This window comes from Diaphorina citri, unplaced genomic scaffold (genome assembly GCF_000475195.1).
Source record: "Diaphorina citri unplaced genomic scaffold, Diaci psyllid genome assembly version 1.1 scaffold892, whole genome shotgun sequence".
Taxonomy (NCBI): Eukaryota; Metazoa; Arthropoda; class Insecta; order Hemiptera; family Psyllidae; genus Diaphorina; species Diaphorina citri.
Genome location: NW_007378323.1, coordinates 100,180 through 126,399, shown reverse-complemented (window position 1 = coordinate 126,399; position 26,220 = coordinate 100,180). Strand labels below are relative to the sequence as shown.

Genomic DNA, 26,220 nt, shown 5'->3' with positions numbered 1-26,220 from the left:
TTAAATTCTTTAAAATGTTTGGAAAATTAATCGCAATTCGCAATTTCGAATTCAATATGGCTGACTTGGAAAAAAAAAAGCCGATGACGTGTTTTACTCTGCGCATGCGCTGAAATCACGTGTGGCTGGATCTCAGAGGCTGGATAAACAATTATCTAATTTTTCAGTCTTCAATTACAGCAGTGAGGATTATTATTATTATTATTATTATTATTATTATTATTATTATTATTATTATTATTATTATTATTATTATTATTATTATTATTATTATTATTATTATTATTATTATTATTATTATTATTATTATTATTATTATTATTATTATTATTATTATTATTATTATTATTATTATTATTATTATTATTATTATTATTATTATTATTATTATTATTATTATTATTATTATTATTATTATTATTATTATTATTATTATTATTATTATTATTATTATTATTATTACTCCCTGCTAAACGTCCCCCAATCTACAGGGTCTATCAAATCACAATAAATCCTCAATACAGGGTGTCCCACTCACCTCCGAGCAAATCATCATCATCGTCGTCATCGTCATCATCCTCATCATCTTTATCCTCACTAGAGGCCGGCACAGGTTGCCCCGGCTCCAAGTTGAGCCCCTGGGGCCCAAATTTGAAACAGGACACGCGCAGGGCGGCTTCTACATCATCTAAGGCGCGGAGTTCCAGCCCCAGACAGGCTTTGAATTGGTCTTTCTCTTTGGAAATACCGTAGACACGGCCGCAAAACTTGGATATCCCGCCGGGCAGACCCATGCAGACCGGTTTTGGCTTTTTACCTGCGGGCGAGAAGAGAAAGTTATAGTTATTCTGCTCCAATACATAATATTTGGCCTGTGGCAGCAAGTGTGGACGCCCAAAGCGGAATCTCTTTGGTGGAATCAAAAAAGTTCCATAATAAAATACAGCTTCAACTGTTGAAGAGTCTATCCCTCACTTAAGGTATCCACCAAAACAGGCAAACTTTGGGTCCATACACGGCGGGTTTTGAGTCAGTTACATATGTGTGATACATTCCTAGGGTTTATCATGTCCATGATTAATTCACCGGGTATGGAGTTAACATTCAAAGTTGACTTGAAAAAGTTCATACTGGTTTAATTTACGCAACTCGTTGGGTGTTACGGGTTCCAGAAGAGCTGCAAATAAATGAACTTACCGGAAATGGTGACGTTTCTCAAGACCCTATCCCCGAAGCTCATCGTGACAGCCATCTGGTCTCCTTGGAGATACCGAACAGCAGCGCAACCTGGTGAGCAAAAACAGAAACTCCAAAATCGGAAATTTCTAGGGGAAGACACGACCAAACATGCTACCAAACTTTCTTTCTAACCAAGAGTTGTAGGTGTTCAATTATGTGAAATTTAATTCAATCAAACATGGCTGAACCAATGAGATTGTGAGATTTCGCTGTGTTTACGTCCAAAGCGGAATCTCATTGGTTCAGCCATGTTTGACTGAATTGAATTTCACATAGCCAGCCTAGTTAGCTTAGTTGGTAGTGCGTCTGCCTTGTAAGCGCTAGGCCGCGGGTTCGATTCCCGCCCGGGGCGGATTTTATCCTGATGGGATAATGTTCGTTCTCGGAAACGGCTGGCTTTCTCCTATCCTGTCTTCCTTCTCTCCTCGATTTCGGGACGATAAGACCATAGCAGTTAAAGTTCCCTCTGTCAAACCTCAAAAAAAAAAAAAAAAAAAAAAAAAAAATCACATAATCGAATACAACTTAGGTGTCTCGCATCTATAATATGTCTATCTATCTATTTATCTTCTATTATATTCAAGTGGTGCTCGTCAACTTCTTGGTCATATGCACCACTCTATAGTATGTAACGCCAGTGCTACCACTGACAACTTGAGAACGGTAAGAGATGAAAAAAAAAAATGGCACATTTGGGTTACGAGTACTTTAACATTTCTATCCCCTTATTGATATCCATTTTTTTTTTTTTTTTTTTTTTTTTCACTGCTATCTCTATGCGTGAAAATGAATAGGTTTTAAAGTGACGTTAAATATCTTGAGGGAGGAAATCTAGTCTACATACCGGGTCCTTTGATCGGCACCACGGGGAGGGAGAAGTCCCGGCAGCAGTTGCACATCAGACTCGTACACGCACAGTACCGGTTAGGCGGACCCTGTCTTTGCTGACGCACCAAAGCCCGTCCTGATCGAGATGTAATGACGTCATCGCGTGCTGATCGAGATGTGAAGTCATCGGCTTTGTAGAGACTCAGCGCCTGGATTGATTCAGCAATCTGAGGGGAGACTTCGACCTGGGATGAGTCCGCGGGGGGGATGACTGCCTGGGAGACATCTGTGAAGCGAATATATGGGGTGTTAGGCGGTTGAATCAGACACGGTGCTGACTTAGGGTAGAAACACACTACTCTCACGTCACGTGAGGTTATGGGCAGTCAGAAAGTAAGTAGTTCAAAGTTTTCCCATAATATTGTAGGTAATTTCGTTCGTGATAGCCACTTTACCCTCAAGTGACGTGATAGTAGTTGAGGCATAGTATCTATGTTGTCGAGGCAGTGTGGACGGTTTAGTCGACATCGATCGACGGCCGGTCGACTATGTGTGGACATCACAGCTTTAGATTTGGTCATTGTCAAAAAGTTAACAAGCAACTCAATCTGAGGGCTAGAATTTTGGGACAGTTATGAGGGCTAGAATTTTGGGACAGTTATGAGGGCTAGGCTTTTGGGACAGTTATGAGGGCTAGAATTTTGGGACAGTTATGAGGGCTAGAATTTTGGGACAGTTATGAGGGCTAGAATTTTGGGACAGTTATGAGGGCTAGGCTTTTGGGAGATAGGAGACCCGGGAAATCCGCTACTCACCAATCACTCTTCCAGCCGCGAAGGCAATAATGAGGAGAATGAGTAACACCTCAATCAACGTTGACACCTTCATTCCGCCACTGTGATGGGGGTAACTTGGACACCACCTGGGTAATTGAGAAAAAAAAGACAGGTTAAAATGAGAGTTAAAATTGGGTAATTTAGACCACTTGGGGGAAAAAAAATTCAAGTTAAGGGGACTAAAGTTCATTGGTAAACAGAGACAAAATAAGAGAGGTTAAAATTGGGTAACATAGACGGCCTGGGAAATTGAGACAAAAAAAAGTTGGGAACAAAAGTTCATGGGTAACTTGTACCACCTGGGAAATTGAAACAAAATAAGACAGGTTGAAATTGGGTAACATAGACCGCCTGGGAAATTGAGAAAAAAAAAAAAATTGGGAACAAAAGATCATGGGTAACTTGTACCACCTGGGAAATTGAAACAAAACAGGACAGGCTAAAATAAGAGTTAAAATTGGGTAACTTAGAGCACTTGGGGAAAAAAATTCAAGTTAAGGGGACTAAAGTTCATTGGTAAACATAGACAAAATAAGACAGGTTAAAATTGGGTAACATAGACCGCCTGGGAAATTGAGACAAAAAAAAAAAATTGGGAACAAAAAAAGCTCATGGGTAACTTGTACCACCTGGGAAATTGAAACAAAATAGGACAGGCTAAAATAAGAGTTGAAATTGGGTAACTTGGACCACTTGGGGAAAAAAATTTCAAGTTAAGAGGACTAATGTTCATTGGTAAACAGAGACAAAATAAGACAGGTTAAAATTGGGTAACATAGACGGCCTGGGAAATTGAGACAAAAAAAAAATTGGGAACAAAAATTCATGGGTAACTTGGACACCACCTGGGTAATTGAGACAAAATAAGACAGGTTAAAATGAGAGTTAAAATTGGGTAACTTAGACCACTTGGGGGGAAAAAAATCACGTCAAGGGGACTAAAGTTCATTGGTAAACAGAGACAAAATAAGACAGGTTAAAATTGGGTAACATAGACCGCCTGGGAAATTGAGACAAAAAAAAAATTGGGAACAAAAAAAGCTCATGGGTAACTTGTACCACCTGGGAAATTGAAACAAAATAGGACAGGCTAAAATAAGAGTTGAAATTGGGTAACTTAGACCACTTGGGGAAAAAAATTTCAAGTTAAGAGGACTAAAGTTCATTGGTAAACAGAGACAAAATAAGACAGATTAAAATTGGGTAACATAGACGGCCTGGGAAATTGAGACAAAAAAAAATTGGGAACAAAAAAAGTTCATGGGTAACTTGTACCACCTGGGAAATTGAAACAAAATAAGACAGGTTAAAATAAGAGTTAAAATTGGGTAAATTAGACCACCTGGATAATTGGTCATTGAGACAAAATAAAACAAGTTTGAGAGAACAAAAGAGTTGTTCATTGGGAACAGAAAGATAAAAAGACAGGTTAAAATTGGGTAACTTAGAACACCTGGGTAATAGAGAGAAAAAAAGTAGGTTAAAATCGACCTGGGAAATTGAGACAGAAAAAGACAGGTTAAAATTGGGTAACTTAGACCACCTGGGTAATAGAGATAAAATAAGAACACTTGGGTAATTGAGACCAAAAAAGAACGCTTGGGTAATTGAGAAAAAAAAAGACTTTTTTTTAGATTTATTTACGGAGTAAATCTATAACAAATGTGTCGTTATGGAAGAATTTGATGTTTAGAAATAATTTTGGAACAACCAAAGAAAGCATTGTACTCGTATGTAATTAGTACAAAAACACACACGTACCGGAACATTTGAATTTATTCAAAATACAAATTAATTGAAATTTAAAATAACTCTACTATAGGCAAATAATTAGGGAAACACGCATACAATATTATGCATAATAATACAATTAAGATAAATTAAATTGAACTTTTTTACGTAAAAAAAAATAATAAATAAAAATAAAATGCTTTTTTTTTTTCTCGCTCTAAGTTCGACTTTCAGAAAGTTCTGTGAGAACCAGACTGACGGATGTTGAGGTACTAAAGTTCCACACAAATAAATAACATGAAAATAATAATAATAATAATAATAATAATAATAATAATAATAATAATAATAATAATAATAATAATAATAATAATAATAATAATAATAATAATAATAATAATAATAATAATAATAATAATAATAATAATAATAATAATAATAATAATAATAATAATAATAATAATAATAATAATAATAATAATAATAATAATAATAATAATAATAATAATAATAATAATAATAATAATAATAATAATAATAATAATAATAATAATAATAATAATAATAATAATAATAATAATAATAACCACACAAATAAATAACATGAAAATAATAATAATAATAATAATAATAATAATAATAATAATAATAATAATACTTAATAAAAAAATACTGTACTTCGAAATACTGTAGTTCCCCAGATTATTAAAAATAACTTTAAAGTAGGGTACACGCTGGCCTGTAACACACATTTCAAAGTTGTTCGGACCAGGATGCACAGGGGACAAGAAGTCATCGGGTTCAGGACTTCAGAGACCGTAGCGTAGAGAGACAATAAGACCAAAATTGGACCTGGGACACCAAGTTTCAAGAATCGACGTGTCTTGATTCAGGGTGTATTTATGTACCGGGTTGAGAGAGCTCGGACGACGTGAGATAGCTGTCCCGGCGGCAATTTTTAAAATTTATTTTATATTTATTTTTGTTTGCTTTGTAATTCGCTTGTTTGTAATATCTAATATAAATGAAAAGTATAATATAAACGTGCAAACTAGAGATAAAAAGTAAAAAATTAATTCAGATTGTACAAGTTGCGGAAAAAAAAATCAAAATTTCGAATTTTCCGCCAACTTTACACGCTCATGAAGGCTTAATGGCCTATCTCAGCCCGGTACATAAAAACACCCTCAAGGAACTCAAAATTTCAAAGTTCATCAAAATCGGACCAGGCAATCGCGAGTTATAGCGGAACAAATAAACACATGCACAACACAAACATCTAAACCAAATGCAAAATGGCCGAGTTAAAACGTAGACCTTCACTTCGTTCGGTCAATCATGTCTTTAGCTCTCTAGTCATCAGTCTAGCAACACCCCCCCAATCTTCTAGAAGAAAGAGTAAAAAGAGTTACAGGTGATGAAATTTCTTCCGAGAACACGTCATACTTGCTGAACACCTGTTTAGTGAGAAACAACTGCAAACCCATGATAATGATAATGATGATGATAATGATAGTAATAATGATGATGATCATGATAATGACTAAGAAGATGGTTTCATGCTGATGACTAGGCATAGATGGCCATAGGAGTCTTTTTTCTCTGCTAGTGTATTTTTTTTTGTTTGTTGTATTAATTTTTTTTTCTTTGTATTTTTTTATTGTAGGTTTTTGAGAAAAAATGGTCCATTTTTTCAGCTTTAGGGGCAATTTTGCAATGAACTTACATTTCTTTCAAAAATCTTTTAGCGTAAGTACCTATTAGTGTAACATACCGACGTTGTATACATTCATGTTTGAATTTTATGTACAATAAAAACTGAATTATTATTATTATAAGTACCTACTCAAGAGAAACAAATGAAAGCTGTTTTCGTCAGACAAGACATCTCCGAAGATATAATGATACCTGTTACCAGTGTTACCTGAGAGGTTAGTGTTCTATTTCCATGTTGAATGACGTCAACAACTTGCTAGGGAATACCAAACTTAACACAAAACAATAACAAAACATTACGACATGATTCACCCACCATGACCGTCTGGTTGGGACTTTCCAAAGGACCAATTCAACAGCCATGCAGAATACCTACCCAAGAAATTGACACTAAACCTGGAACTTTTAATGTACCTCATTCTATACCAATTTAATATTATATTTATCAATATTGCATATGTAAAATTAAATTTACATTTATGTAGTTTTACATCGATACTTAATGAAATATTACGACATACGTATGTACTCAAGTCGACCAAGTCACAGACCATGACGACCTGGTAAGGAATTTCCAAATAACCAACTCACCAATCTTGGAGAATCTCCCGACCTGTCTTGCGACACACAGACATAAACTCATTCTCATTCAGACGGATAAAGTCATACACAAAGTATTGTAATTCATACAATGCCATGAAGTAATCAGACACATAGTGTTGCAATTCAGACAGTAATAAATTCATAGCAAATCTGCCGCCTTTGCAATCAATTTCCATATTTCAATAATCTTTTTACACTGGTAATGTCGCCACTGGTCGCTACTCGAATCAAGTAGCTACTCAATTGTCCTAACGAGGCTGAGTGCAACCCGAACTCCAAGCACAGAGCCGAAAAAACCTCGGCCCCGCCGGGAATCGAACCCGGGCCTCCTGCGTGCAAGCCTAGTGTGATACCCACTCGGCCACGGAGGATAAATTTTAGGATAAGGAAAGTAAAAAGAAGTGAGTCTTCGGTCGACTGATCGGACCAGCTATGGTGAGCTAGTCCATATGATTAAACCATGTAGACATACGGAACTTGCCTACATTCACAACCGGTTCTGATGAATCAAAAAGAAAGTTATTACTCATACATATAGTAACCTGTTTATCTGAAAATAGAAGGGCCGTTTACAGGGGGCTCATCCGTCTGCCTCGGCCCAAAGTGGCTTAAAAACTGAGCCAAATGAAGTATTTGGCTTCAAAAGTTGAGCAAAATTATTTTCTTAATTTTGCCTTAACAAAACTTGTGTGTTTACAGGTACTCAGAACTTTTATACGAAATACCCAACCACACTGGAGATTTAGCTCTACTAACGGTTGGTGATGCTGATGCATTAGATTTTTTTTTTTAATAATTAAATATATCCTAAATGTAGGTACTGACCTTCCTAGTGAACTAACTACTTGTATGATCGTAATGACTCCCAAATATTCATATGAGAGAATTTCATTTCGCTTTCTGCAATATGCTAAAATCTTCACTTTCTAAGCAATTTGTAGATGAAAAAATATTGAGATTCGCAACCTCAATTCGATTCAATTTATAGACTCCCATAGCCACTTTTACTCCCAAGGTTGGTTATTAAATTTTAATGCTAGGTTTTACTTTCATGCGGAGTCAACGCTCAAATATTACACTGGGGCAACATATGTAGCAAAGATTTTGCATTGCTCTTGAAGCATGCTTCTTCTTTTTCTTCTTCGTCTTCTTTTATATATCTTCTTTGTCATCTTCTCCTACTTCTTCTTCTTCTTTTTCTTCTTCTTTGCTTTCTTTTCTTGTTCTCCTTCATCTTCTGAGTTGCCTTCTGCTTCTTTGAGTTTCCTAGTGTTTCTCTGATGTTTTTCTTCTTCGTCTTCTTTTTCACATCTTTTTTGTCATCTTCTTCTACTTCCTTCTCCTTCCTGTTCCTCTTCTTTTTCTCATCCTTCTTGTAAGTAGTTCTTTATCTTCTTCTTCCTTTTATTCTTCTGCGTCTTCTTTTTCATATCTATTTCGCCTACCTCTTCTTCCTGTCCCTTTTCTCTGTCTCAGTCCTCTCCTTCTTGTCATTTTTTATCTCTTCCTTCTTCCCTTTATTCTTCTTCTCCTTCGTCTCCATTTCTTTGCTGTCATCTTCTTCAATTGTTGTCGCCACACCACTAATAATACTATATTATCCTCTATCATGCTCATGACTCTCATGAGAATCGTGTGATTGCCTCGTACGGTGACAATGGCAGAATCCATTTCGTCAACATCTTCTTTATTCAGAATAGTGTTTTCCTCATGATGTTCTTCTACTTCTTCGTCTTCTTTTTCATATCTATTTCGCCATCTTTGTCTACTTCTTCTTCCTGTTCCTCCTCTCTTTCTCATCCTTCTTATTATATTTCTTTGCTGTCCCCTTCTTGAATTGTTGTCGCCACACCACTATTATCCTCTCATGCTTGATATGAGAATCATTGACAATGGCAGAATCAATTTCGTCAACATCTTCTTTATTCATAATAGTGTTTTCCTCATGATAATGATATGAATTGTGAATTTCTGATCTGTGATTCCGTTAGATCCGTCGAAGAATTCTGTCAATTTAGAGTTCATTTAGGAATGGAAAAACGGTTTGATGCTTATACGTATACATAGACACAGGCAGGAATCGATTCATTGGTTATTGTCAAGATACATTCGTACAATATACTTTTTCATACATATCTATAGTAGATTCAACTTGCGTTTGTTTCTTTGTATCAGAAAATATGCTGAAGAGTGAGAATACTGTACCTACATCATGGTCGATGTTTGGGTCACAATGTCTGGCTGGGGAACTTTAAACAGGAAGGATACCAGCCTGAAATTTCCCTTGCTAAAGAAAAGCAAAGGTTGAGTCCGAACGGCATCTCGTAAAATTTTGTAGCCCAAAACAAAATAAATATCAGCCCAAATCACCCAAGGGCTGATTGAAAGGCTGACGAGAAATTCCGACCTCGTCTGTGAACACGGGAAAAGGCGAAGAAGGAGAAGATGTTCGATTGTCTAGAGTCTAGATGGTCACTCATCCGGATATTAACCATGTACAGCGTTGCTCAACTTCAATGATCCCAATAGGAACTTGTGTATTCAACGTGCTTTCGCCGCTGACTATAATCACGTTCTGAGGCAATTTGGAAAAATTATCATGGGTCCAAATTATTTTGTTATAGGTAGAATAGAATAGGTATGCCTTGTTTTTCCTGCCAGAACGCGGTCCTAGGTAGGACCTATTAGGAAGTGATAATAAATAATGATCTGATAAATAATAAATAATGAATGCGTATCGCTGCGTGCGTACCTACCTACAGGTTCAAATAAAATCGATCATTTCCTAGAGAAATTATTATTATTACCTATTATTATTAAAAGTACCTACGATGTAGCTATTTTGAGTTTGTCACACTCAAGTAGGTATTTTAGACGTGCTTGTCACCTTAGGAAGGTACCTACATGATTTTCCAGAGTATGCTTTTATGTGACAAGTACCTATACTTATTATACCTACATACATAGGTAATTATCTTCCTTATATAGTTTATAGGTAGGTATCTACCTGTGTAGGTAATCAGCTTCCTTCATTTTCTTAACAGGTATAGGTAGGTATAGGTCCACAAGAAGAGTTCCAGTTAGCCCAAGCGTGGGAGCAACCGTTATATGTATCTGGTGAGGAAGAGAGTGCCTAAAGCATACATTATAATCATAGGAAAGTAAATACCAAGGTGACCTTGTTTAGACTGCGGGAGTAAAGGGACTTTTCAGTCTCATTCTGGCAGGATAAACAAGGTATATTCTATTCTATTCTATTCTAGTGGAAGTAATTACGCTAGGGCTAATCAAGTTAACGACCATACTAATGGCAGTAATGCTGGTCTTGTTGGGTTAAACAAAATACATATATCTGATGGATTCTGATATGACTTTGTGAAGATGATGGCAGAAAGGGCGAAACATGTTTCAATAAACAATAAAAAAAAACCTCCCCCCACGTGAGTGAAAGCTACTTGTGTTCTTCTTAAGAAATTACATGCTGTGGTTAGGAGCACTGCCTGTTAAACAGGAATTACTGGGTAGGAATCTTATCCGGGGTGGAAATGGAGCCCTATTTTGGGCACATAGTAGTAACATAGTATCATCACAATAGGACAAACCGTTGGGGACTTGTGGGTTTGAGGTTTGGTAGAGGGAACTGTAACTGCTAATAACTGTACTTTTTTAAGCGAATGCAAATATCAAGTTTTTTTTTAAAGAGGTTTGACAGAGGGAACTGTGACTGCTAGATCTTATCGTCCCGAAATCGAAGAGAGAAGGAAGACAGGATAGAAGAAAGCCAGCCGTTCCGAGAACGAACATTATCCCTTCAGGATAAAATCAGCCCCGGGCGGGAATCAAACCCACACCCTAGCGTTTACGAGGCAGACGCGCTACCAATCAAGCCAAGCCTAGTAAAAAATTGATGGTATCGATGGTAAAAAATATGATGGTATTGATGGTAAAAAATATGATGGTATTGATGGTAAAAAATATGATTACAAGTTACATCGATGAAGATGATGATAATGGTGATGTTGGTAATGAGAATTATGATGGTGGTGATGATGATACCAATGATATTGATGATGTTAGTAATCATACCAATGATATTGTTGACTATGGCAGCGATCCTCATAAAAGTGAAAGTATGCGTGAAGTCACTCCATCTCTCCTAACCAAACATACCAGAAACCAGAAACTCATCATGTGGTTATTTTTGGAAAGATGGCGGTTCGGTTCGTCTCAGGCCAGATTTGGTCTGTGACGTCATTATAGAGAATGTCTCTGCAGAGGATGCACAAGGTAGTTTTGGTGGGTTGATATTTAGTTGATGGATCTTATAGAAATATAGATTGTTTTTTTTTTTTTTTAGTCCCTTCATCCACCTCTGTTGGGCGATTGAAAGAGGGCACCTGCCGGCTTTCGCCTCAATACCCCGTTCATTTCTCCATCCAGACTACTTACTTTTTTTACTTCTTTTTTCTGCTTTTCGAAACTTTATTTATTTTTCTTACATACAAGATAATGGTCTTATTGATTGTGAGCTGATGATTGGTTGTTTCTGGTTTGGTTCGTCTCAGGCCAGATTTGAGTTGTGACGTCAATCGTCAGAGATTAAGAGAATGCGGGGATCGAACCCGTGACCTAGTCTCCATGTCGAACGCTTTACTGGACTGACCGTGCCCTTACAATATGTGTAGATATCATGACGGAACAAACAATCAAACAGATTTAGAGATGCATTGAATGCCAAACCGTCAAAAGAATTCACCTCTTCCGGTCAAGAAATGATAACTGGGCCAATCATGAAACCTATCGAGATCCGGTTGGTCAAATCGAAACTGGTTCACGTTCTAAACCAATGAGAATCCAGACCGATATACCGTACCTCGGACATCTAATGAAGAATATGCATAACCAATTTAAACCAATCCGTAAATTAATTGAACCAAAAATTGATGTGGAAACAGTGGTGCATATAACACAGGTATTGATGAGCACCACTTAAAAATAATAGAACATAGATAGATCTGGAATCAAGATATGTTCCTATTTGTAGAAAAAATGTTGAAAAATGGGAAGAAAAATGTTGAAAAAAAAAAAAAAAAAATGTTCCTACATGCATACCTAACTGTAAAAAGTTTCAAGTCAATCGGCTCATTAAAAGTGGTTCAAAAGTTAGAAGATTTGACCCATACCGACACACAAACGGAGAAACCTATGATAATCTTCAAAGGTTACCTAAAGAAAACCTTTGAAGATTACAATAGATAGGACTAACATGAAAAGCCCACTCTGAGGCTTCTCTGTCTAGGGGCAAACAGCCCAAAAAATGGGTTAAGCTGATTAAGCTTATACGAATAAGCTCGGACTATTATTCAAGTATTCCCGCCTCATTTTTTTTTTTTTTTTTTTTAAATACATAATAAATTACCAGCCAGCCTAATTAGTTTGGAGGCTAGAGCGTCTGCCTTCGATTTCCGTCCGGCCCTTTATCCCAAACAGATAAGTTTCGTTCTCGGAACGACTATCTTTCTCCTGTCCTGTCTTCCTCTGTACTAACAGAACGATAGCACCTTAGCAGTTGCAGCTCCCTCTATCATACCTTTTAAAAGAAAAGGAAATACCCTCCTGTTTAACAGGTGAGCGTCTTGACAACTACGCCACCGAGGCAGGCGAAAACCACGGAAGGAGGAGCCCAGACGGATAGACGGAACATCATAGACGGAACTCACAGGGTCGCCTGGTAAACAGGAGCGCGTGGGTTCAATCCCAGCCGAGGTATGGAATTTTATCCTCATAAAACAGGAGGGCGTGGGTTCAATCCCAGCCGAGGTATGGAATTTTATCCTCATATAATTTGAGAATTTGACCACAATAATAGTAGTAGCCTACTGCTGGAGTAAAGGGACTTTTCAGTCCTATGCGAGCAGTATAAATAAGCACTATTATTATTATTATTATTATGGCCTTTATTTTCACATTCATACAAGAACGGTACACACTGCCCATCTATCCGGGAACAATCAATGTTCCAAAGGATAGGTGGGTTGGAAATTTTGAACAGTCGTAGTTGACACAACTTGGAGTCAGCCGTCTTGAGGGCCATGTTGTCTTGGACTTTACGGAAACCTCTTGACGGAGAAAACAGATCGTGTGGCGCTGTTAGGGATTCTTAATTGTCATATAAGACTCTACACTACACCAAACAGGAGCTATCGCCACACATTTGACAGTTGTTTACCCTTTACCCCAAGGTGGTGCCTCTTGAAAGGTACAATCGAAGTTTTGTCATAAATGACAATATTTCATCTTTTTGTCGCATGACAGTGTTTCATCATATCTTCTCCTGCCATTCACCACCATGCCACGAAGGTACAGACGGGTATATCCAAGAGTTGTCAATACGAAAATTTTGAAGTGTAATTTATATTATTATTATTATTATTATTATTATTATTATTATTATTATTATTATTATTATTATTATTATTATTATTATTATTATTATTATTATTATTATTATTATTATTATTATTATTATTATTATTATTATTATTATTATTATTATTATTATTATTATTATTATTATTATTATTATTATTATTATTATTATTATTATTATTATTATTATTATTATTATTATTATTATTATTATTATTATTATTATTATTATTATTATTATTATTATTATTATTATTATTATTATTATTATTATTATTATGTTAAGCTGGCAGTCTAAATAAAGCATACCTACTTATCCAATGAGAGCCGAGGCGTACATTCAAGTCACACCAAATATCTCAGTTGCTCCACGTCAGAGTGCATCGGAGATGTGTCTATCAGCTAGAAAAGAAAATTTCCTACTGTTTTCAATATTATTTGACATATTTACTCAGTACCGGTCCGGAGTTAGAAGCGTTTAACATTCAGAAAGATCCAATGGAAAAAAAGTTCGGCTCTTGTGCACGGAGAAAAAAAATAGGGTTCTGGCAGCCTAATCGGGTGACAGGGTTCCGGCACTCTAATATTGAACGCTATATCGGGAAGCTCGACACTTTAATATAGTATTCCAACAGCCTAAATCGGGGAAGTAACCCAATAATAGAGTTCTTTCACCCTAAACGTGTGGGACCCTGTCACAATTTCTTTCCTCAGTGTGGGTAATGGGTAATCATATGTTGAGCTTGTCCGGCCATATCAAGGTTCAGGTCAACAGGAGAAAGTTGAGTGTTAGATGAGCAAGTTGAGAACTTGAAACGCTAGGACTCTTCCGTCCCGGAATGTTCGAAATCGATGACCGTGACTGGAGAAACTTTCAAAAATTTTCGATCACTGATTACGATGCCGAGACACAGAACAGGTAGGTAAAGTACCTTCCTTTTTTGGATACCTGGCCCCTAGGTGTTGTGAGGTCTATGTCGTATTATCATACCCATTATTGTGAAAAATCTATCTGTTTTACCACAAAGATTCACGATCTGATATACTGCTCAGCATAGGAATAAAAAGTTCCTTTAATCCCTCGCAGTCTACACAAGGTCTTATACCTTATACACATGTTTGATCAGGCAGGAGAAAGAAAGGATAGGAGAAAGCCAACCGTTCCGAGAACGAACCTAATCCGCCCCGGGCGGGAATCGATCCTACGAACTAGCCCTTACATCGAGCATCGTCCTTGTAAGAGGAAAGTGGGCTGACAAGATGCATTGAAATCAGACAAGTTGTAATTTTGGCATTTTCACTAATTGAGGAGCTGGGTGCAAAAAGGGCAATAAATGAAAATCATCAAACTGGGATATTTAACTTTAAAGTTTTCAATTTTTCATCAAAATCCTTGAAAAGTGTGTTTACAAAAAACGCTGTAACTCATCGAAAAAAGTTATCACTGCAGTTCAAACGCTGGAAGATAGAGCGCACCACGTTCTATTCAAAAAACCGTTTTACGCAAAAACGGCAAAAAAATCCATATTTCCCTTTTTGCACCCAGCTCCTCAATTGGATAAAGTACTGTGTGATTAACTAATTAACTTTTCCTTTATTAACAACTTTCAGTTAAACGTTCATTTCATAAATCATTTTTCTGTTCGAAATGACGTCACACTTACGTCTGTTTGAAACTTTACACAGTCTAGTTCTAGTAACTAACAGTTCTGTTCTAATGAAACAAACAGAAATCTTACCTCTTGTAAAAATGGAAATTCCTCTCACTAAAAAAAAATCGATGGATCACTCGAAAAAAAAACTTGCACTCCCGCTCAAAAAAAAAAATAATAATAATAATTCACCAAAAAATAAAGGAAAAATGAAAACACAAACAAAACAAAATTGATCGCGGATTAAAAATAATTTAAAAAAATAATCTCAACTTTATCGCCAATGATAAGTATTAAAAATAATAAAAAAATGTGTAAAATAATTTTCAAAAATTTTTCAAAAAAATTATTTTCACTCCGTAATTTCACGGGGCTTAAAAGTTCGTAAAGTTTCGGGTCTAAAGATTTTTGTGTTTTTTATCCGGATTTCAAAACGATTCTTGGAATTCTGAGATTGACGAGATTTTTTTTTTTTTTTGGTAGTTCTGTGTTATTTTTTAGCTCTTTCTCTATTAGATCTGATAACACGGAGTAACTGGAATCGAGAGAGAGAGAGGTAGGTCCACTTTTTTTTTAGTCAGGTGAAACTTTCTTTCTGCGTTTAGCTCAGGGGTTCCCAATTTGTGATACGCGTACCACTAGTGATACGCGGAAGCATTTCTGCTGGTACGCGAAGAGATTTGAAAACCCCCCATTTTTATGATTTTTCTCGTAAATGCGAATCACAAATCTGGCAACCCTAGTTGTGAGAGAAAAAAATCTACAATCAGTGCACCAAAAATTGTGACATCCATCGTATTGCGATTAAAAAAATTCGCCTGCGGCGCTATACTTTCTTTATTTAACCCCCAAAACACACAAAATTGATGTTTGGTGGTACGCCAAAAGAACCTTGAGGTGTCAGGTGGTACGCAGTACTCGAAAGTTTGGGAACCCCTGGTTTAGCTTGTCTGCTGTTCTCTAGTTCTTTCTCCTGCTCTCTTTCTTGTTCTTTTAGTTTGCCTGATTCTTTCTCTTGGTGTCTTCTTTTTTCTTCTTGTTCTTCAGATGTGGTTCATTCAGTTTGTTTTGTGTGATTGTTGGGTATATCTTGTTTAGTCCTCTTCTTTTTCTTTTCGGACTTCGGATATGGATATCCGAGAACGAACATTATCCCATCAGGATAAAATCCGCCCCGGGCGGGAATCGAACCCGCGGCCTAGCACTTACAAGGCAGACGCACTCCCCTCCACGATAACCAGGCTGGCCGAGGGGTAGGTAAACTTTCATACTTTCTTCAGAAAGAAACTAAGAACGCCTAGATAAAGAAACCTCCTTCCTTATGACTGTACTGCAAGCAGGGCCGTACCGAGGATTTCATCGAGGGGAGAGGGCCCAAGAGTCCAAACAGTGATGTACCAGGGAAGAGGGGCGTGGATGCTCCAAATTTTCGGACTCTGGCCTACAGTAAAGGAGAAAAATGAAGCCCGAGGGTGGGGGGCGGGCCCCCTCGACCCTTCTCCCCTAAATTCGTCCCTGACCCTAAGCATAGTTTCCAAGATATCAAGACGTACCTAATATTTATTATGTACCTATGTACAAGAGTATTACTTTCTTTAATGTAAATATACCAAATATATGTTTTCTGATACCTATATATCCGTGGGCTATAACTGCTTACCGATACCTATGGCTGTACCATAGGTTTGAAGGCATTAAGATCAAGCCATACACAATATTTATGTGTACATACATACTTTCTTCAATATGACTCTCAAGAACCTAACTTCATCAGTAGTTCTCAACTTATGGTCCGCGAGCTACATATGCTCCTCAAAAGTGTTCCGTTGTTTTGTTATTCTTTTGCTTAAATAGAAGTATACTCGTAAGTGTCGTATTTCTTAAGACTCCTCAAACTGATTTCAATATGTTATAAATCAAAGGATTTTAGCCTTAAACTGACACACAGTATGCCTATCATTGCTATGTACCTATTTATTTTCTATTGCTTGTTACCTATTTATTTATCTTTCCTTTTCTTAGGCCAAATATGTGATGGGAGAAACGTAATTAATAACAATAATAAATTAATCTTAGTACTATTTCTCTAGACCCGGATAAAACTCAGTACCTACAATTTATTATTTATACATTTTTTATTAATTAAATCCCAATAAACTTTTCTCCCATCCCGTAAATGGCCTAGGATGCTTAATTGGGATGTAAAAAATTTATACTTAATAAAAAAAAAAAAAAAAATATGTTATAAGTTATAATCTCGATGATTTTTTTAAATCAAAAAGGAAAATCAGATTAATCAAGCCTGCCGTACATTTGTAGGGCAATGCCTATGGGAACTCCAAACTTACGAAAATGATACAGACTTTTACTGTAAATTTGAGGGATTTTTGACCATTTTATGGGACAATGATTTTTATTTACCTAATGAAAATAAATTAAGGATTTAAAGTCAATATTTAAGGGTATTTGGGTGAAATTTTGAGTGTATGGCCGCCATACACGCCCTACATGGACGCTACGCTTTTACAGACTCTCACACTGTAGTCGCGCAACTTATGAAAGTATCCTAGTTAGAGTGTGGGAGGTCCATAAGTACCGATCGTTTATTTTTTTAATGCCAGCCTAGTTAGCTTAGTTGGTAGTGCGTCTGCCTTGTAAGCGCTAGGCCGCGGGTTCGATTCCCGCCCGGGGCGGATTTTATTCTGATGGGATAATATTCGTTCTCGGAACGGCTGGCTTTCTCCTATCCTGTCTTCCTCCTCTCTTCGATTTCGAGACGATAAGATCATAGCAGTTACAGTTCCATCTGTCAAACCTCTTAAAAAAAAAAAAAAAATATTTTTTAAATTTTTGCTTCATAGGAATGGATTTTCAAATGGCATCACACGACTAATAGACTCTTCCACTGTGCGGCCTCAAAGAAGTGCTCAAAAGAATTGGGTTTTCATATTAATGGTACCCACTTCGCAAACGTTAGGAACCCTATCTCCACAGGTTCGGTTCTGAGCCATCCAGATCTCGAGATCGGTTTGAAGGTCACACCTCTTGACCTCAAATGTGGTCTTTTTATCAGGTTGTTTACTCTCTTGGACCCGATTTCAGATCGATTTAAGCCTCTCAGTATCGATTGGCAAGGTGTGTTTCTAAAGCTCGATCGGGTTTCGCCAGACTATGGATCGCTAGTTTTAGCTTCTATCGATAGGAGACTTACAGTCGGCGTACACAATGACCTTGTCAATTTATTGTGTAGCCCAATTTATTTTGGATCGCATCGTTCGATAATATGAGATACAAAATGAAACAGTAAAGATAACAAGATTATTTAGGTATTTAAAAAAGAATAAGGGAAAAAAAAAAGCATGTTACGTGTTCTCTACACTAAGAGGGAAAAAAATCTCCCTGTTATTGTCCGCCAACCAAGTAGTTCGACTATAATTGCAATTAACTAACAATATTTTGGGCAATTACTAATAAAACAATTATAAACCACATGCTTTGAATTTACAAAAATTAGGAAGTAAAATTAGCAAAGATAGAAGAATTTGCCCAAAATAGGTACTTATTATGGCTTTTCTCAAGAAAATCTATCCAACCGCGTGATGGCACTAGTATCCACCATAAGTATTAAAAAAGAAGGTCAGTCAATTGTACAAGCTTATAAGCTGTAGTTATTATTTAAATAAAAGTAGTTTTGGAGTTAGACTGTAGTCGCGGGCAACTTGAGTATCCTAGGTTAGAGTGTGGATGGCCTATAATACCCCCATCGTTGTATTTTTTAACTGCGATGCCCTGTAGCTTAGCTTTACGTATGGTAGAGCGTCTGCCTGTTTAAACCGGCTAGCCGCGGGGTCGATATCCCGGCCCAGGTAACTATGGATATGTAGTTTAATCTAGCGCTTGAGGAATTAATATTCGTTTGCTCGGATAGACCCAACGGGCTGGCTTTCCTCCGAGACATTTCTTTAGTGCTCCTTCTTCCCTCCCTCTCTTCGGTATTCATCGGATCGGTGAACGATTATATATCCACGGACACAAGTTCCACGCAACGCAAGTTAACGCAGATCTCCCTTGAGTTATACCTTGCTCCCTAAATATCCTCCATTGCAGAAAATACCCATATACATGAAGAAAAAATATTTCTGTGATTTTTTTAGGTTAATATATCCCTTCAGATAGGGGACAGTGATTCGCTCCCGCAATGAATGGCGGATTGAAATCACATCGATAATAGCTCTTCCCCACAGTATAGGCTAATTGAGAAGCCTCAAGAGGAGTGCTCTCAATAAAGGGATATTGGATTGAATATATCTTAATGGATGACGCGACTTCGGCAAAAAGCATTAGGAACCTTCTGCATCCCAACAGGGAAAGTTCGCTACATGACCACGGCGCCAGCCCATAGCCCATTCCGGAGTACTAATCCGATGAGTTAGTCTACACTCCTTGGCGACCTAGTGGTAGCTCTTGGATCTGCCATAGCGGCTTCTCTGCTTCGGACCGATCTAGTCAATCATTCGACATGGTCAGAAGTAGCGGACGCTCTGTGAGATGCTGAGTGTTAGGCATGATGATCATTCGAAGTTAGTAATAATAGTGCTCTATTTTTACTGCTCGCAAACGTTAGGACTGACACAGTCCCGCTCTGAGCCATCCAGATCCGAGATCGGCTAAGCTACTCTTATAGACTGTTGGTCCTCGACGATTCTCAAATCATTAAATGCGAACTTAAAGGATCTCTGTTCGCCAGACTGGGATTCGTTCCGGAGTTCTAGTTCTGTGGATAGGACGTTTACAGCGCCACAAGTGCCGTTTTTGTGCTTTTTCTGAGGTTTTTTCTCGTTGCTTTGGATCCTCTTTTTGTTTGTTTATTACTCCTTTTTTGTGTGTTTTATTATTCTTGCGGTCTGAATAATTTGTTTTTGGTGTTTTAGGAAAAGTGCTTTTAATTTCTATATTTTTTATAGTACTACTTTTGAATTGGTTTGTTTTTTTTTTTTTTTTTTTTTTTTTTAGCCCGTCCTTCCTTTATTTTTATTTTTCTTCTGATAACTTTTTCTGGGATTGGTTATCAATAGTTTGTGAGGTTTTCTTTTATTTTTCGTAAATATTGTTATTGTTTTTTTAAAAATTTGGTTATTAACTATTTACCTATTGTAGTTGATCCATTCCTTGTCTCAGTGCGAGGTTTTAGTTTGTTATTTGTATTGATGGTTTCAAAATTAATTTAACTACCTACCTAGCTATCTAGTTAACAATTTCGTTTTGGAACATAATTATGTAGATGCGTTCTTATTACTTTCCTTATCCTATAGGAAGGAAAGTAATGTAATCGGGTCAAATATTCGATGGTCAGTTTTTAGTGCCAAAACACGTTTTAAGGTCCCTAGAGCCTAAATCCAAAGTTTCAGCCATTGGTCCGTGTGTCTGTCTGTCTGTCCTTCTGTCTGTAAACAAAATATCTCGAGAACAGTAAGAGCTAGAGACTTGAAATTTGGTATGTAGATGTCAAATGTGACAAGGATGCGACACGAAACTTTTGGTTAAGACCGGTGCAACGGTTGGCGGCATTTTAGATTTCTAATTTGGTAGTATTTTATTTTAGGTACCTAGATTATTTGGAGTTATTTTTAACCGGACCAGATTCGGTGGACTTTTTCTCTGACTTTCGATCCGTTGGTGAATCGAAATAGGAGGACTCCCTGTGTTGTTGAACTGATTGGTGACACATCCTGGGGCTTATTTCCTGCTGTTTTTGCTGACAACTTGTCAGGATGAAGACCATCAGTTATCTGGTGTTGTTCGCCGTCCTGGTAGCGTCCTGTAAGGCGACAGGACTTTTGGGTACGTACACAACGGACTTTTCAGTCTCATTCTGACAGGATAAAGGTAAGATTATGTGAGCAGCTGTTGTACGGAAAAACTGCCCTTCCACATTCAAATTGAAACAATCACAGCATCTGGAGGCCTAGTTAGCTTGGTTCGTCTATCTGGTGAGCGCTAGGCCGCGGGTTCCAATTCCGCCCAGTGCGAACTTTTTCCTAAACAGATAAGGTTCGTTCTCGGAACGGCTGACTCTCTCCTATCCTGTTTTCCTCTTGTTTTCGGGACAATGAGACCTCCATTGTTACAGTTCTCCCTAACCTTTATGCTCGGGTTCACCAACTCGGGATTGAGTTTAAAAGAGGATTTCCTTATACTACCCAGGTAAACGTCGGATTGAACTCAATCCTGAGACAATCCATGGTGGTAAATCTCACATACATAGGTATTCTTGAGAGTTCATTGCAAATTTCTTGAGAGCCGTTACATTAGGTAATTCGTCAGCTCCCATGGCGTAGTGGTCACTGCGCTCGCCTTGCGCGCGGGAGGCCCAGGTTCGATTGTTTTTTTTTTTTTTTTTTTTTTTTTTTTTTAGCCCGTCCTTCCTTTATTTTTATTTTTCTTCTGATAACTTTTTCTGGGATTGGTTATCAATAGTTTGTGAGGTTTTCTTTTATTTTTCGTAAATATTGTTATTGTTTTTTTAAAAATTTGGTTATTAACTATTTACCTATTGTAGTTGATCCATTCCTTGTCTCAGTGCGAGGTTTTAGTTTGTTATTTGTATTGATGGTTTCAAAATTAATTTAACTACCTACCTAGCTATCTAGTTAACAATTTCGTTTTGGAACATAATTATGTAGATGCGTTCTTATTGGGATGTAAAAAATTTATACTTAATAAAAAAAAAAAAAAAATATGTTATAAGTTATAATATCGATGAGTTTTTTAAATCCAAAAGGATAATCAGATTAATCAAGCCTGCCGTACATTTGTAGGGCAATGCCTATGGGAACTCCAAACTTACGAAAATGATACAGACTTTTACTGTAAATTTGAGGGATTTTTGACCATTTTATGGGACAATGATTTTTATTTACCTAATGAAAATAAATTAAGGATTTAAAGTCAATATTTAAGGGTATTTGGGTGAAATTTTGAGTGTATGGCCGCCATACACGCCCTACATGGACGCTACGCTTTTACAGACTCTCACACTGTAGTCGCGCAACTTATGAAAGTATCCTAGTTAGAGTGTGGGAGGTCCATAAGTACCGATCGTTTATTTTAACACGTTTTGAGGTCCCTAGAGCCTAAATCCAAAGTTTCAGCCATTGGTCCGTGTCTGTGTCTGTGTGTCTGTCTGTCTGTAAACAAAATATCTCGAGAACGGTAAGACCTAGAGACTTGAAATTTGGTACAGCTGTCAAATGTGACAAGGATGCGACACGAAACTTTTGGTTAAGACCGGTGCAACGGTTGGCGGCATTTTACTGCTTTTTTGTCTGTCTGTCTGTAAACAAAATATCTCGAGAACGGTAAGAGCTAGAGACTTGAAATTTGGCATGCAGATGACAAATGTGACAAGGATGAGACACGAAACTTTTTTGGTTAAGATCGGTGCAACGGTTGGCGGCATTTTACCGCTTTTTGGCGGTTTTCGGTGTAATTTAACAATATATCGGGGACGGTATGAGCTAGTTAAGATCGGTGCAACGGTTGGCGGCATTTTACCGCTTTTTGGCGGTTTTCGGTGTAATTTAACAATATCTCGGGAAGACCAAACGCTTGGCGGCATTTTACCGCTTTTTGGCGGTTTTCGGTGTAATTTAACAATATCTCGGGAACGGTATAAGCTAAATACTTGAAATTTGGTATTTAGTTCACAAATGTGACAAGGATGCATCACAAAACGTTTGATTAAAATAGGTGTCTGTCGGTTGGCGGTATTTTGACCGACTTTTGGACGGGTTTCGACCGCTTTTTGGCGGTTTTCAGCTATATCGACTAAACGGTTAGAGATATTGTAAATGTTACAACAGAACACCCAAATAAGCATCATTCAAAAGGATGAAGAAAGTCGTGTGATGTTCACACCAGATTTTTAAGATTATACCTCGACACCGCGTTTGCATTACTTCAAGGCACATTCTTTTACAGCAGCTTATCCAAGAACTTGAAAGTTTGGTTAGAAAATTTCCTCACTAGCCAGGGTTCGAATTCAGCACCTCCAGCTAGAGAGCCAGTACTCTTGACCACTTTTATTGTTATTGATTTTACAAACATGTAAAATCATTGATTAGTATGTCCGCAAAGTGAAAGTAATGAGACGGAACCAATTGAGTAAAATATAGGACCAATTTGGCATCATCTGCGGGTATACTAATGTCATTCATTGAGCAATTTGGCAAACTGTCATTTGATTCCTACTTCCCAGTCAATTAATTATTGATTACCTATTATTTTCTTCTTCTTCTTCTTCTTCTTCTTCTTTATCTTCTTCTTCTTTTTTATCTTCTTCTTCTTCTTTTTTATCTTCTTCTTCTTCTTCTTTATCTTCTTCTTCTTCTTCTTCTTCTTCTTCTTCTTCTTCTTCTTCTTCTTCTTCTTTTTCTCCTCCTCTGCTTCTTTATCTCCAGCTCTCTTCCTTTCTTCTTCTTCTTCTTCTTCTTCTTCTTTTTCTTTTCCTTGTCCTTCCTCTTCTACTTCTTCTCCTTCTTCTTTTTCCTCCTTCTCCTCCTCCTCTTCTTCGTCTTCGTCTTCTTCTTCTTCTTCTTCTTCTTCTTCTTCTTCTTCTTCTTCTTCTTCTTCTTCTTGAAATAAATACCTCTAGGTCTTGACAGCCTATCTAAACAGATAAATAATAATATATGTTTGTTCACAAGAAAGTGTGTAGATACATATTGTATTTATTTATGTACCTATATATTTACCTAGATTTCTTGAAATCAGAACCACACATGGCTAGTTGAGAAACGTATAGGTCAATGAGAGACTGGTACGATGAACCTGAGAATGGAGAAAAAAATAATCTAAACTATAACTAATAAGCTATATGTATTTTTTGGGGAGTTTTTTCTAATTCCAAACCCTAGAAATTTTTAGGACGATATCTTGAAAAACCTTTTACTAGTAGTTCTGTGAACTGTAGACCTCACTCAGACTCTTTACGAAGGTACGAATGAATGTAATTCACAAATTCACATGTATCGAAATAGAACAGAAGATACGTCTGACGTAATAAAAGAGACAGAGAACGGGAGGAAACCAATTCGGTCCCAAAACCTTTTTTTACTACCAATTTTGTCCCGAATTTTCGAAGGTCAGTGACCAGTTGGGTCCCGGGTTTGAGAGGGTCCAAGTACCAATTGGGTCACTTAAATTGATACCTGATTTATTTTTTTCTTGTGCTTAAATTGCTACAGAAAGGAACTGTCATAAATGCAGTGACCAGTGTTATTGTAGGGTTAGGTTAAACACAAAAAGGAGCTTTCACAATTTGAGCAGTGACCAGTGTTGTATAGGGTTAGGTTAAACACAAAAAAGAGCTTTCTTTTTCATTGTCAAGGCTTCTGAATAATTACCGAAAATTTTCGTACCTAATTTTTTCATCTACATATACATAAGTCATTACAGGTATAATGACTTATGGTAGTAAGCCCGGGACCCAATTGGTAGTTGGACCCTCAAAACCCCAGGACCCAACTGGTAGTCAACCAACTTAAGAAAAAAGGTCATGGGACCCAACTGGCGTTCTTCCCAGAGAACAGGTTTTATTTACAATGACTTGAAAGATTTAAAGAATAGTTGACCTTTTTTAAAACAATAGATTTACCACGAATTGGGGTCGTTTGACAAAATTATTTTTCACAATAGCTTTTACTCTTCACAGTAAAAGCTATTGTGTTCTTCTTTTCAAGATGAATCTTCACAAAGTTACGTCAGAATCTATCAATATGTAAAATTATTTTTCTAGAAATAATTCAATGGTTTATGACTTTATTATGAATGAGTTACCTATTGTGGGACTCTAGTGGGGCAACCTCTATGTCAGCCATTAACATTCTTAACTTTTTTATATATAAATATGTAGCAGCCAGCTAAGTCTTCCTCCACTACATCCCAAAATATTGCTCCTGGACTGAGGAGCTCCAGTCCTATCCGAGTCCTGTTAGAGATCCCTACGAATATAGTCTTGCGGTCGGGAAGTTGTGAGGTTTTTGTATATAGACTATTGTTTTATTATTATCACTTGATATTGTTAAGCTGTATTACCTTTTCACTTATTATGTGATTTACCTCCTCGTTCCTTTAAATTATTGTATCTAAATAAACCTAAGTTGATCGTTTCATTGTAAAGACCGTGTTCCTTGTTTTATTTTTAAATCATAAGTAGTGTACTAGTGATGTCAGAGTGGGAAATAGAAGAAACCAGTCACTCTCTCCCACATATATATTTAACTTTTCCATCTTTTGTAATGTCAAAACCTTTGTTGTATTTATTATTGATGTTAATAAATGAGGCCTTTTTAAACTGTTGGCATAATGGGACTTTTTAGTCTTAGCTGACAGTATAAATAAGGTATATTAAATAAATAAATAAATATTGGACTCTGAAACATGAGCCCCGGCTCAGTTCTGGGACCCCAAAATTTTAAGGATCCTTGATTCAAGTAGCATACATATGTACCAAATTTCGTCAAAATCGGACCAGGCAATCGGGAGTTATATTGGAACTAGAGTTGCCAACTTTTTTTTTTCGCCTTTACGGGACAAATCGGGAAAATTGGTTAAAAACAAGCTGGGTCCGTCCCTCCGGGAATTTTTTAGTCCGTAGTTTATTCGATCGTGATTAGAGAAAATCAGTACCTATGTACCTACCTAATTTATTTAATATCCAGTTCATTATTATTATTATTATTGATTTGACTTTACTTTCATGTAATGATCTAAAATCAAGACTATAGCCCGTTCTCCCTTTATTCCTTTAGGTCACTCATCCATTTATTGGCCTTGCTCGGCGTAGCTTAACATAGATGACGCTAAAACCGGTCTTAAATGATCGACTGAAGTGTTATCTAAAACTTTCTCGCTTTGAGTTCACAGGTCGTCGCGACAAATTTCGAGATCAGAGCTCATTTGTGTGAGAAAATGTGAAAAAAAAAATCCCACAATTACTCAATTAACTTTAAGTCACCCATCCATTTATTGGCCTTGCACGGCGTAGCTTAACATAGATGACGCTAAAACCGGTCTTAAATGATCGACTAAAGTGTTATCTAAAACTTTCTCGCTTTGAGTTCACAGGTCGTCGCGACAAATTTCGAGATCAGAGCTCATTTGTGTGAGAAAATGTGAAAAAAAAA

At 36.9% G+C, this 26,220-nt stretch overlaps 2 protein-coding genes across 2 annotated transcripts in view; one reads left to right on the top strand and one right to left on the bottom strand.

Annotated features, from left to right (window-relative positions):
• Window positions 1-538: 538 nt before the first annotated feature.
• On the bottom strand, window positions 539-4,705 carry LOC103512846 (the record flags this gene model as incomplete). Its single annotated transcript, XM_026826211.1, is given in 5 exon segments — window positions 539-817; window positions 1,198-1,287; window positions 2,084-2,353; window positions 2,883-2,989; window positions 4,665-4,705. Coding segments are annotated over 5 exon segments (754 nt in total), but the record flags the coding sequence as incomplete, so codon positions are not given.
• A 15,945-nt stretch (window positions 4,706-20,650) lies between these two features.
• LOC103512852 (titin-like) overlaps window positions 20,651-26,220 on the top strand; it is a 31,341-nt gene continuing 25,771 nt past the window's right edge. The window contains exon 1 of the mRNA XM_026826213.1: window positions 20,651-20,875. Coding sequence (XP_026682014.1) covers window positions 20,806-20,875 — 70 coding nt within the window. The 5' untranslated portion in view covers window positions 20,651-20,805. The remainder of the gene's footprint in view (window positions 20,876-26,220) is intronic.